Consider the following 13,866-nt stretch of genomic DNA (forward strand, 5'->3'; position numbering starts at 1 on the left):
GCTCTTTGCCCAAAACTAGAACAAAATAGGGTATAAATTGTAGCAACACTTATTGATCTAATTAAGAATAACAATATACGTGGAGTTATAACCGAGACTCGAAATTTAGACCCAATTTCGAGTCTCATCATTTTAAAGAAAACTGACCTTTTCTAACGGACAAATGACATTCAAAACCCACTCATATTATTTCTTGGTCAAAATACTATAAAATGGGTGAGAAAAAGTTAATGTAATTTTGCCTCCTAAAGAGTTATAATCGAGACTCGAAACTTATACCCAATTTGAGAGCTTTTGTTATACGCCATTTCAAAAGATCACAGCGTAAAAACCCAAAACATATGCAAAATATACACAAGAAATAATTGAAAAACAATTGAAAAACAAAAGAAAAATTAATCAAGCAAAATTATGTTTGCGGAAACAGGCGGGTTTTAAGTCCTTTTTTTAAAGGCAGAGACTGTTTGAGCACTTCGCACAGATGACGGTTAATTGTTCCAGATCAGAGGTGCATTGTAGGTAAATGCCTTGTCGGCAGTGGATTTGAAAGTCCAACTGCGTATGATCGGCACATTCAAACGTGTGCGATCTGAGGCGGATCTAAGGCCCTCACGAGGATTCGTAAGTTCCAGACTTGATGACAGGTATTCTGGTCCAATGCCGGCAAGCCATTTATAAAAACATACAGCATGGCTTTGAAAGTTATTCTATCCTCTACAGACAACCAGTGGAGCTGATGTAAAAGCGGCGATACATGGTCCCTTTTATTTGCACAAAAGATGATTTTTGCAGCCCAGTTTTTGAGGGTCTGAAGGCGAGCGATATCAGTAGTGTTTGCACCCATGAGGAGAACATTGCATTAATCAAGTCTGGATAAGATAAGTGAGCGGATAATGTCATTACTAGTATCAAAGTAAATAAATCAAAATATAAAATTAAATCAAATAAATCAAATAAATCAAATAAATCAAATAAATCAAATAAATCAAATAAATCAAATAAATCAAATAAATATCAAATAAATCAAATAAATATTAAATAAATAAATATTAAATAAATCAAAATATAAACCTAACCGTGCGTTATATACTATTAATTTACCGATGTACTGTTCGACGACCAAAGAGATGTCCTTTTCCGATATAGGTCTTGGACCTTTTACAAACGTATCGCTGGAACCTATAACTATTTTATCACAAAGGAGCAAAGAAAAGTTACGATATTAACAGGAAATGAAACACAATAAATACGCAAACACACAAAACATAAACATGGTGGGGAATTTGGCTGCAACGTTATTCACAATTTAAGTGCATTTTTTGTGTTGTCATGTCCCCTTTTAGAGTTCATGCAGCCAAAGACGAATAGAAATATGTACAATCATAACATTTGACCCATAATTTCATCCGATTCTGAGGTTACAAATTTCTCGAATAAATTATTTTCCTATTTGGTTTGCCGAGAGGAGAAATTTAAGACAAATTTCGATTGAATCGGTTCATTTTAAAAATATGGTTTCTGTGCATGAGATATTTGACATTTGACCTTGTGCAATAAGAAATTTTACCTTTTTTATTACTGGCAATGAGAGGAACAATGTGAGGTATGTTATAGCAAAGAGCTTTTAAATAGAAATAGAGTCGCAATAGATTATATAATCTTTTGTTCGTTTGATGCCGATTAGAAGTTGCGACAGGCTATTCATAAAAGTGGTACCATTGTTTCGAATAAAGGGGTTCCGCCATTATATTGTTTTTAAAGACAGGACGACCTCAGCGCTCTACACAACAGGCGATTATCAATAAGTGACCACACTACAGTCATGTGTAAGGGCAGTCATGTGTAAAGTGGTACCATTGTACTCAATGTATCCCAAATGTGTGCTTGTGTGGGTCTGAAGACTATAAGGAGGCTTTAGCTGTCGATGCAATCATCTTTACCACCCCCCTGACGATAGGTATTTCATTTAAATAAATTGAATGCTCTTGGTGATCGATTACACATTAGAATGTATGAAGGCTGCCATTTCCAGTCCATATATCTATATTACACTATAATGGTAATCGCTATACGTATACTTGTAAGTATAAGTATAGGCCTATAAAGGTTGTTTTTAAGAAATTTCCATTTAATTTTATTTTAAGAAGGAGATAGGTATAGAAATAGTGGCGTACCCAAAGAGGGGAGGGGGTTGGGGAGGGACAGATTCACCTCTGTGAGAAGTCTTGGGAGGGGGGGAGTGAGGAGGAGGGGATATGGAGAATGAGAGAGGGCTGGAGGAAGGGATAATAAAGACAAGTATAGATAAATAGAAATATAAGGAAAATGATGGGAATGAGAGAGGGAGGGTGAGAGGGGACAATGAGAGCGAGGGAGTGATAAAATGTAGGCCTAGGAAAGAATAAGTACAGAGAAGGGAAAAGAAAGGAATGATGAATACATTTAATAATAATTATTAGGCCTATATAATAACTAAACACATAACAGCACTGGGCAGCCATTCGACGATGTCAATGCCTTTATTCGTTACGTAATTAAAACGCCCAGTCATATGTATTTCACACCTACCAAACACAACTCACCCAATTTCGCAAACTGGACGTTGAATGTACACTCTCATGAATATTGATTGGCAACATTTTCCAATATGTCAGCGCTCTAATTGGAAACAATAGAACAATAGACCCTGCAGAGCGTTGTGTTATAGCATGATAGAACAAACATTAACTTTTGGCCCCATTTTGACCTTGGACCCCTCATGGGAAATATTGTGGAGCGTAGAAAAAATTGAACTAATTCTAGTTTTATCCTTTAAAGTGTAAAGGTGCCAAAACATTGGTTCAACTAATGTAGGAAAACTATAAGCTAACCCAAATATCTCACAAGAGCGCCCTGTACTAGATTATGCACTTGCTAGTGACAGTAGCTTAGGACTCATCGTTCATATGCTTAAGTATAAGCGCTAAATTGTGTAAGTAAGCAAAGAGTGTCAAGTCATTATTCAAACTTTGATTACGAAGTACCGTAGAAGGACACCATGAGAATGAAGCCATCAAAATTTGGTTCAAAGTCCATAGACAAATTTTGATGTTTCATCAGCGACGAAGAGAATATACAGTTTAAGAAACATTTCCCAAGCCACATTCACAGAGTAATTATAACGGAGAGCTCATATTAATACGGGTGAAATAAGACCCCGAAGGCTCCACCCTTTCAAGTATTTTGTTTGCAAAACAGCAAATTGAACAACATATGTGAAATATACCTAGTTGGTGAGTGTTATCTACACACCACTATGCACGAGAAACACATTATTCCTATCCACTTTGAACTATTACTGAGGGAAACGACCTGAGTAGTAACAGATTCCTAAGATATTCATGGTTTATTTGAATATAAGAGACATAATTGATTGACTTTATAAATTGACGCATTATGTTGATGCTTCTTAAAAACAAGTATTACAAACATTAGGAAGTAATTTCCTCCAAATGGTCTCTTATTGACAGGTTCCCATTACATTGAGATGTACGATTATGATATCACTAATAACGCTTGTCACCGTAATACAAGATTCAATCAGTCAATTAATTAAAATTGAATCACAGGAATCGATCGATTTCGGCGCTGAAATCAGAAAAAATCCTGTAGTGCGCTACACCGTATATATTTTTCATATATATATAAACTCCTCAACGAAAGTTTGGAAAAATTTTTCAAGCATCTATATCTCAGATTATTTGTGACCTGTTCATATCATGTTGCATATCAATGGATACCTACATTGCTCCCCTCTACAATGACACTAAATTTGAAACAATCACTTTTTTACGGCTGAATACACGTCTTGTGAATGCAGTGGGGTCTCAAACCGAATGTGCCAAATTGACCATTATTCTGTGCACCAAGCTGCAATTTCATATCTTCACAATTTGGGACCTAAGGCAATCATCCCAGATGACAAGGTTGCCCCCACATAGCCAGCAGAATATGGGAGTAGAGAGAATGGAATGGGTTGCCATCAGCCCAGACTTCAACCCGATTGAACACTTGTGTGACCAGCTTAGACGTGTTGTGCTTAACAGAGTAGACAATGCAACCATATTGAATGACCTGTGACGAATCCTGGTTGATGAATGGAGTGCCATCCCACAGCAATGTGTGAGCAGGCTGGTGAGCAACATGAGGAGGAGGTGATGGCTGTTCTGGCTGCGTATGGCTTTACCAACCGCTATTGAGGTTAGTGACTAGTGTTGTTTGAGCACAGAATAATGGTCAATTTGGCACATTCTGTTTGAGACCTCACTACATTCACAAGACGTCTACTCAGCCGTAAAAAAAGAGATCGTTTTAAATGTGGTGTCATTGTAAAGGGAAATAATGTAGCTATCCATTGATATGCAACATGCGATGAAAATGTCACAAATAATCTGAGAATCTTGAAAAAACTTTCCAAACTTTCGTTGAGGAGTTTATTTAAAAAAATCACAATGTTTGATACTGCTTGATAATTTTAGTAAAATGTAGTCTTCTAGTGTATGATCTTGATTTTGACTGACAGGCCTGAACTTTTACAACTATATGGCTATTAACAATACAGTGTGGTCAGTAGCGTTCTGATTGATATAACTGCACTGAGAGGTATAATTTGTTTGATGTCGCATTGTACATTTAAGCGAAGTAACTCAAGATTTGAAAGTTGCAGCAAAATCATGTTTCCTTCAAGTGGAAATTCAAGGGTTACACCGCTTCGCTACAACTTTCAAATCTTGGGTTATGTTCATTTAAAAATACACTGCGGCATTAACATTGAGACCATTTCAACAAATGAGGAGTCACTATGCGTAGAAATAAATTCTCCTTCGACTATCCTAAACTTGACATAAGATTCTCCGTTGTGGAATATTAGTCATTCATTAAGTTGGGGTGAGGGTACTTGTTTTTGGTATGTGTTTATTAAAACTTGACCACACAGATTTATTGGTATACAGTGTCATTGTTAATATCATTACATCTCATACATATTCATGACTTGGCATTAATACTGCAATATGGTATGCAAAAATGGTATTTTAATATACCGTTAAATATGTGTTTCTGTTGTTTGCTATAATAAACTTGTTAAAAAATATTATAACAATAACAAAATTGACAGCATTCGCTTACAAAATGCTTCGCTGTCTGAACCGGGTATTGCAGAAATAGTTCTTTAAAAAGGATGCTCGAAACATCTAATGTATGATTAGTAAAGAAGTCTAGCTGTTCAAGACGTATTGCTAGGGGAAGGAATGGTGTGTGCAAAGCCTATAGGAGCTCTCGATCATGTCGAATCTGAAGCTAACTTCGAGTTAAAGGTAGAATTGGTACCCTTCCCGTAAACATAATAAGTGGGCCTAGCACCCATTTTATTTTTATATAAATGTTGTGAATTTGTGTCATTCTTTCACAAACATGAGGTGTAATAAAACAGATACTCCATAGTATTTTCATGTAAATATGGTCCCTATTTTCCACTCGGTACTGGCTACAGGATTACCACCCATAACCCTTCAACCAGTTCATTGGGAAACACAATGATTTCCCCCTATTTGCATTCAAATCACGTAGTGTAATTATGTTTACTATCATCTATAAAAAACGGACACAAATCATGCCGAGCACCTTTAAACCTCATTACCAAATAACATCATAGGTTCACCATTATCTCCAACGTTGATAAATGACACCTCAGGGTGAAGTCAAGTGATTCAGCAAACCTGAAAATGTCGCCTATTGAGATATCGTATTGACCAAGAAGTGTTTGATTAACGGGGTCCCTTCAATAGAATAGCATTCACTACATCGTCAAGTAGGAATGGCACCTTGGTATTCTATACGCAGGTATTTGATTGAGTTCGTGTGTAACATACATAGACATAATTAAGTACAGCGCAACTTGTTCTTTGACATGTTTAGCAGGCTCTATTGGTTGTCAAGTGTTTGTTTTATTCAAGTAATAATACCAGCTACGAGAGGGATTTGACATAATCATTCTGTCAAACATCATTAAGCAGAAAGATTTAGCAAAAGTACATCATTTAGTGTTCTCATGCATGTAGGATGAGATGGGAAAAATGTGCTTCAATTTGATAAATAAAACTCGTCGGCTTCAGCTTCATTCCGTTGTGGTGTAAGGTGATATTTTGTCATTTAAAAAATGGCACGTTGTGTTTTTAATGATGCTCTCTTTCATTTTCAAAGTATTATCAGCCATAGTAAACTAATAAATTATGCAAATCTAGGTGTGTGTGTGTAGGTGGGGTGGGGGACGTCTTCGTTGGTTTGCCACGTAAACACAAAACTATGACAAATATTTCCTGAAGTGTTTATATGTTATCAAGCAATATGTTACTAGTCCGCTTGGGTGTGATAGTACACCCAGCAATAACGTACTCTCCTTTGAAGCCAGATTCCCGAGTTCTAGAGAAAAATGTTTTCATTCATGTTTAATCCCAAAAAGTTAATTTTCATGTGAAAAAATGTATAAAATGCCCGGGCACTCCCATTGTGGGCTGTACACCATCCGCGATAATCAACTTTTGAAAAGCACCCTAAACTAGGATTTAACCCTTGACTAAAACGATACCTAAGCAGGTAACACGCGCCTGTTTTCACACCTTAAACAGATATTTTATTCCTTGCATCAAATTTCATACCCTTAATTTCATTTCCGCATATTAATAATTGCAATTTTGCCACCATTTTTTCAAATTTTTCAAGTTATTACACCTTAAACACGATACGCGCGTATCGTGCATACCCACGAAAAACTCCCCTTTTTACGCGTTTTAATTGTCGCGAATGGTGTACAATCTGAGTGACCCTCCCGGATACAATGCACTGGGGGAATGTACTTTATACATCTAAACATCCAAAAAGGTATTACTCACTATGGTCAGTATTAAAAACAAAAGGACCATTATTCAAAAACTGAATTTGTTTTTGCGCATCTTGACACCTCATTTGATACGATAGCCCACTAGTGTAAAAGTGCCATTACTTTGTAATTATTCACGCAAGACGCATAAAAGTATTGTTTGTTTTAACGGCAAGACATAAAGGAATCTAAATATAAATACTGATTTAGTGTAAAAACGACAATTTTGAAGAAAAGCACAAAAGAGTAAATTTTAGGCAATTTTCATTTTGGGGTACATCATGACAAAAAAAACCCAAATTTTTCTTAATCTTGAGGCTCCATTCCATTGAGGCAGTGTTGCCGCTCCATTCTTTCTTTTTTTTTTACTTACGATATTGGCTGTTGCCGCATTAAACAAACTAAGAAATATCGACAAAATGAAAAACATTTCACTGCATACTATTGTATCACATTAGCTATATTCCACATGGCGTACACTCAGAACGCTACTGAACGCCCTCTATAATTGTTATGCATAGTGGACAGGTGCTGGAAGTCGATCGATACATGTTGAAATCAACACAATTATTCACAGCGTTTTGCTTTGAAATTCAGTCGGTTAAAGAAAAAAATCAATCATAGTATTTTTAAGTAATGTCAGATAAAAAAACATTTCGTGGATGGACCCCTTTTAAAAATAATGGTGTTTAAAATTAGGCATGAAATGACCTTTTGCCGCCAGGTCAACAGACGGCTTGAAAATGTACCTAGACCAAGGTGCAATACCGTAGCCTCTCTAGATAAAAGTGAGTTCGGTTGATTAGTTTTATGATGCCAATTTAATCTCTATATGTGTATGATAACCTGTACCTACGTAAGTCCCATCACAATGTATTTTTCATTTTGTTAATCTACATAAACAGTGTGTTGTTATTGTTGTGCATTCGTGTAAGAACATGGTAAAGACATTTTGGCCTTTGGTCATTCCGACACGTAGTCTAGTACGAGGGACGGTCAAAATTTTGTAGAACAAGGTATGCTACTTTATCACACGGTATTGAATTTGGTCTCGTTTGAAAGCTTGTTCCTTCAAAACATTTCAAAACATTAGATGTATCCATCACTGTTTATGGGCAGGACACTCTGCAGAGGAAGCCCACCTCCATTATTTCACAGGTACTACCAAAAGTGAACAAGGGGTTATCTTGGAAATTTCTGCCGACGGTGAAGAAAACTCAAATAAAATGTACAGTTGCAGTAAATGAAGTCCTTGATATTCAACAGCAAAGAAATGGTCCTAAGAGTTCAAGGAATGAATGAGCGTCCTTGAAGATCATCCAAGGTCCAAAAGACTTTCTGACGTCACCACTAATGATGTATAATCACCACACATAATATGACATTTCTGAAACTGTTTTCAACATAAATTTATTAACATTTGGGTATTTCAGGGCGTCTTCTACGTGAGGGTCCCAGAATCTTCATGTACACAATTGATACCAGTTGACACAATTAGGTCCACACCTTCTATACACTTACAATGAGGACCAAGACAAGTTTAATCTCTATTTGGCTAAAGGTGATAAGATATATATACATTAATCACTAGCATTATGAGTCCATTCAGTGGAAGCACCTGGACCTCCTGCCCATGAAGAAGATTATCACTCGGACACCATAGTGGAATGTCTTCACCGCTGTTTTCTGAGATTCAGGGAGAGTCTTGATAACAGTTCATTTCAAATGAAAGTCAATCATAGGTATATATCATACAATTTTGGTATAGCAAAATTGAGGCAAGCCATCAATTGAGGAAGGTTGGTGGTAGGAATGGGTTGTTCTCGAATTGTGTCCTGTACCCTTTTCTCAATTTGTTAAGCTGTCCTTCATAACAGAGGGGTCATTTAACTAAATCAACCATATAGTGGGCCCTAGTTAGTAAAACCAATTTTAGAAGTTTTTAGTCCTACCTTCATAATATCAGGTTTGCTGGTAATCAATGCTGGTGAGCCTTCAATGGCTCATGGAGCAGTCGGACAACCCCCATTTTGTTGACATAGAAGGTTTCAAGAAAAAAATCGACGGGTGCATTAAGGTATGCAGTGGCCATGCTCAAGAGTGCGATAGAAAGAATTTGGCTAGTCCTCTTTCAAGTACCTTGTATCTCATTGGTCGTTTGCTTTTAGCATCTGTGTGCGGTTGCGTCGGGAAGAAGTCAAAATCAGACAACGCCTCGGGACCAATAGTTTTCACCATTTCCCCTAACTTAAAATAATAACGTATCAATAATATGGTTATTACAGACAGCAGTTAGTGATGATCAAAACATTCATTTTTAACAGTGTTTTTTCATTCATTTTTAACAGTGTTTTTTCATATATTCAAATAACCAACTGATAACTATTAAGACGATATTTCCGTTCCAGTTCATTTCCCTTTAAATTAACATTGTTTTATTAACTGCTTCTTAAGGTCAGCCATTTAAAAAGTACTCAACTGTCCGATTATCAGTCAATAAACACACACTGTCAATAAAAGTGGTAGAAAACAACCTGCTGATTAAATTTACCATCGCATTATTGTAACTTAGTGAACAGATGGTTTCAATAAAATGTTATTGAAATTTCCTGTCGGAAAGGTGTGTGGTATTTATTCAGGTAAGACGTGACTACAGGCGAGACGGATAACGTACAACTTATTAGGTTTTCTGGTGGCCATATACACCTTCTTATTTCATTATTTCTGTCCTTCTATTGCATTATTCCTGTCTACCATATTGCAATAAACGGAGAAGCGTAAAAGGCACATTTCGATGAACTATAGTTTGCGCTTCCTCAAACACCTTCACCCCCACACACCCAAATCCAACCCACGGGGAAACGGCGTATGTATTCAGACCTCTAATTATCTAACTGCGAATATTTCGTGCATTATGGACGCTGTGTACATTTTCTGAAACATCAGGGGACTGATTTATTATTATTATTATTATTATTATTATTATTATTATTATTATTATTATTATTATTATTATTATTATTATTATTATTATTATTATTATTATTATTATTGTTATTATTATTAATATTGTTATTATTATTTTATTAGTATTATTATTATTATTATTATTATTATTATTAGTAGTAGTAGTAGTAGTAGTAGTAGTAGTAGTAGTAGTAGTAGTAGTAGTAGTAGTAGTAGTAGTATTATTATTATTATTATTATTATTATTATTATTATTATTACTAGTAGTAGTAGTAGTAGTAGTAGTAGTAGTAGTAGTAGTAGTAGTAGTAGTAGTAGTAGTAGTAGTAGTAGTAGTAGTAGTAGTAGTAGTAGTAGTAGTAGTAGTACTAGTTAGTATGCTCCACCTGACACCCCTTTATCAACCCTTACCCAAAATGGACCTCCGCACCACGATAGATCAAAACAATATCCCCTTTAAACTTTAACTTTAGCTATTTCAAAAAACTGCTATTGTTGTTGCTATGGACAAGCATTATGATAAGGGTAACTCAGCAGAGTGCATTAGTCAAGATGGCAGGAGACCGTAGAGTTATTGCATTAGTTCGTTAGACTCGAGAGATAAATGCAATATCTCCACGGTTTGAATATCTTGACGAACGCACTTTTGCGAAGTAATTATCCTACATAAACCTATCGAGTGCATCAGATATAATAAAAACAATGTAATTACTGCATTGATATTTTAGTTTGAATAAGTTAAGTACCACTCAGTGGTGTTAACTATTGTATTCAAATGGTACGGTATCGATATAATCGAATCCCCTATCAAGTATATGACGCAACGCGTAATTGAAGCCATTTCAAAATATTACCAATAGACCCTACACTCTTCTATGCAGTGAAGATGAGAAAAACAATAATATCAACGAAAGTTTTATTATAGGCCTACACCACCTAGGTGTCATTATCATTGAGGTATAGGACTTTTTATTTTTTTGGAGAAGAGCAGGTAGGGCAACTACTTGATTATATTTCTACATGTTCATACTACATACTCTGACAATTTTAGAAAATTCACACGGGGCAGTTTTTTTAAATCACATTTTTGTTCCTAAAATGGGGGTTATAGCGCCCTCAACGGGCACTCTCTCCATAGGGCCACATGTAAAGACCAGTTATAGACAAATGGCCCTAAAATAAAACATAAAACGGCCTCGTTCAATTTTCCTCAAATTTTGCATATGATGTAGATTTAACATCTGGAATTTAATGCAGGTGGTGTCGTTGCTGCTCTTCTAAATTAATTTTTAAAATGCCCGCTCCAGACCAAGGTGACACCTTTGTAATTTGAACCTCAAAATCTACGTGTATACCAACGCACGGCAGTGGAATCTTACAATTTGAAAAGTTTGAAATGACTATTTAATGTTATAACATTAGTGTGTCTTTATGTATATTATTTAGACTTAATTTCAGTCATGTTGTATATGGTCACCCTATTTATATAGTAATATTTTGAACCGCTTCATTAATAGAAGCACGATTATTCTCCTTGGATAAGTTGGTTCATTAAATCATTTGATATATATTTTTTTATAATAGCTCCAAACAGAACAAAACCCCTACAGAAATCATGCACTCAATTAATTTATGATGCACATTCTGCGCCTGAAAAAACCCGAAAACAATACCAGAATTTTAACACCGCAGAATGTATATTCGTACTTTTTGAGTTGGCATCTAGTTTTCCTTCATTAGTGGAACACGTGTTTTTTTGCATCCTTACACCTCAAAGGATAAAACTAGTATTGGTTCCATTTTTTTCCATGCCCCTATATTTCCAACGAGGGTCGAAGGTCATAATGGGGCCAAAAGTATTATGTTATGTCACGATGTAATACACCAAGTCAATTGTCATATTGCACTAGGGTACTTAGTTAAGAAGTTATTGAGTAAATAAGGTCAAATGTCAAATATCTCATACACAGAAGCCAACTTTTCAAAATGCCCCGATTCAATTAAAATGTGTCTTAATTTCTCCTCTCAGCAAACCAAATAGGAAAATAATAATTTGAGAAATTTCTAACCTCAGAATCGGATGAAATTATGGGTCAAATGTTATACTTGTACATATTTCTGCTGAACTTTGGCTGCATGAACTCTAAAGTGGGACATGACAATACAAAAATGCGCTTAAACTGTGAATTAAGTATATGTTTCAGATTTCTTATATTAAGGGGAGTAAATTTACACCAGTGAACGTGAATGATTTTTTTTTTACTTTTGACTTATTCGACCTTATAATTCCTGAACTAAGCACCGTATAAACTATGATAATTGACTTTTTTTCTTCCCTGTGATGAGAGGAACAATTTGAGATACATTACGACATAATGGGATTTTTGTTTTAGTTTCCTGTGACCTTCGAACTCTCTTGGGAGGCATAGAAAAAATGGAACCAATTAAAATCTTATCATTTCAGGTTTTAAAAAAAGGATGCAAAAAAAATTATTTTTTTACTAATGTAGGAATAAAAGCCCAAACCCATAGCGCCATGTATTATATTAACAAAAGGCATACATTATTGGATTTTCTCCAAAATTACTAATGTGTGTGGTTTTTTATTGCAGAAACGCAGCATGATACCGGGCTAAAGGTTATCTTCAATGCCGTTTCTATGCTTTGTACATTTTCAGCCGAATTTGTAAAATATAATAAATAAAATTAAATAAATTCGTTTGAATCTCATTTCAGTTTTATTTCAATTTCAGTGTTTGCAGGGACACATGTGTTTATTTATTTGTGTGTTACACTGTCCTTGTCATGTCTATAAGTTATTTTTTTCCTTCATATTGACCCTTGTAGGCCTCTTGTCTGTACTCTACAGGTGACAGTGTTGCCAACGAAACACTTCACTACACATCTCGATCAATTCAACTTAGTCCTGTGACCTACATACACCAAATATCTATCCATATATAGGTTTCAGAAAAAACGAAAAAAGAAAAGTGACCTAAAGGTTCCCCGTATTGTGCTGAACACATACTGTTGTCGACGCAGAATATCTCAATATAAATTCCATTTGAAGCCTTCTTATGTTAAAGGAATGTGATGACATTCGTTGCCAATCGACAAATTATTTCGTAGTTATCAATATCGCAATTACTCGACGTTTGTGGACAAAATGTCCTTTAACCATCCCTTACCATTCTACACATAGATATTACCGCCTTTACGCTTACATATTTCACAAAATGCTGATCGAACATAAGCCAATCAAATAATATTATATATATATAACACATATTTTCCCCAAATATTATCTTTCAAGCCAGGATGTTTGGTTGACATTTTGTCCGTACGAACGCGAGAGATGGGGGATAAATCAGATACAATACGATTGATTTTCAGTGCCTGGAAATTTGTGCAAGGACAGCCGAAATGAAATGCAAGTGCAGGCACCTGTTTTTAGAAAAAAAATATTTTTACACTAACCTACACCCTTCTCCCGAGAAAATTAATATTGCTTAGTTGGAAGATTACCTGGCAGTCGCGTTCCATTCGCTTAAGCTCATTGATTCGCCCAGGACATACATGACGTCACAAACAGGTAGAGCAGTTAAGTCTTCTAGCTAGCAGATTAAGCACACAGCATCAATACACGATATACGTGGAGTGCGTTAAACTCCAACGCTTTTACCATTTGTCTCATATTTTGTATTCCTTTGTTTCTGTATAGCTGGACTTTGCTGGTGCCAGTTTCACAACAGAAGTGAACGAAATAGTAGATGTGTATACGGTCATCACAACTTACTTTGAAGAAGAAAATACAACTGAGGAAGTAGCGACTGTGCCATCATATCTGCCAATGGGAGATTTTAACATTAACCAGTTATTCTGTCTGATTGATAACAAGGAATTAGCAGAGCAACTTAGAAGTCAGGGTAAGTATAATTGTAGCCGTTACAGGCATCCACATTAAAAGGCATATTGCTCCGTTG

At 35.6% G+C, this 13,866-nt stretch overlaps 1 protein-coding gene across 2 annotated transcripts in view; it reads left to right on the forward strand.

Annotated features, from left to right (window-relative positions):
* The window catches only part of LOC140151505 (corticotropin-releasing factor receptor 2-like), a 156,417-nt gene that overhangs the window by 48,730 nt on the left and 93,821 nt on the right, over positions 1–13,866 (forward strand). Inside the window, exons 1-2 of one of the 2 annotated variants that reach the window (XM_072173865.1) lie at positions 13,362–13,475; positions 13,605–13,809. In XM_072173865.1, coding sequence (XP_072029966.1) covers positions 13,734–13,809 — 76 coding nt within the window. In that variant the 5' untranslated portion in view covers positions 13,362–13,475; positions 13,605–13,733. Of the gene's footprint in view, positions 1–13,361; positions 13,476–13,604; positions 13,810–13,866 lie in introns of those variants that run through there. The other variant, XM_072173864.1, reaches the window with a different exon arrangement.

Source organism: Amphiura filiformis, chromosome 4, assembly GCF_039555335.1.
Source record: "Amphiura filiformis chromosome 4, Afil_fr2py, whole genome shotgun sequence".
Lineage (NCBI taxonomy): Eukaryota > Metazoa > Echinodermata > Ophiuroidea > Amphilepidida > Amphiuridae > Amphiura > Amphiura filiformis.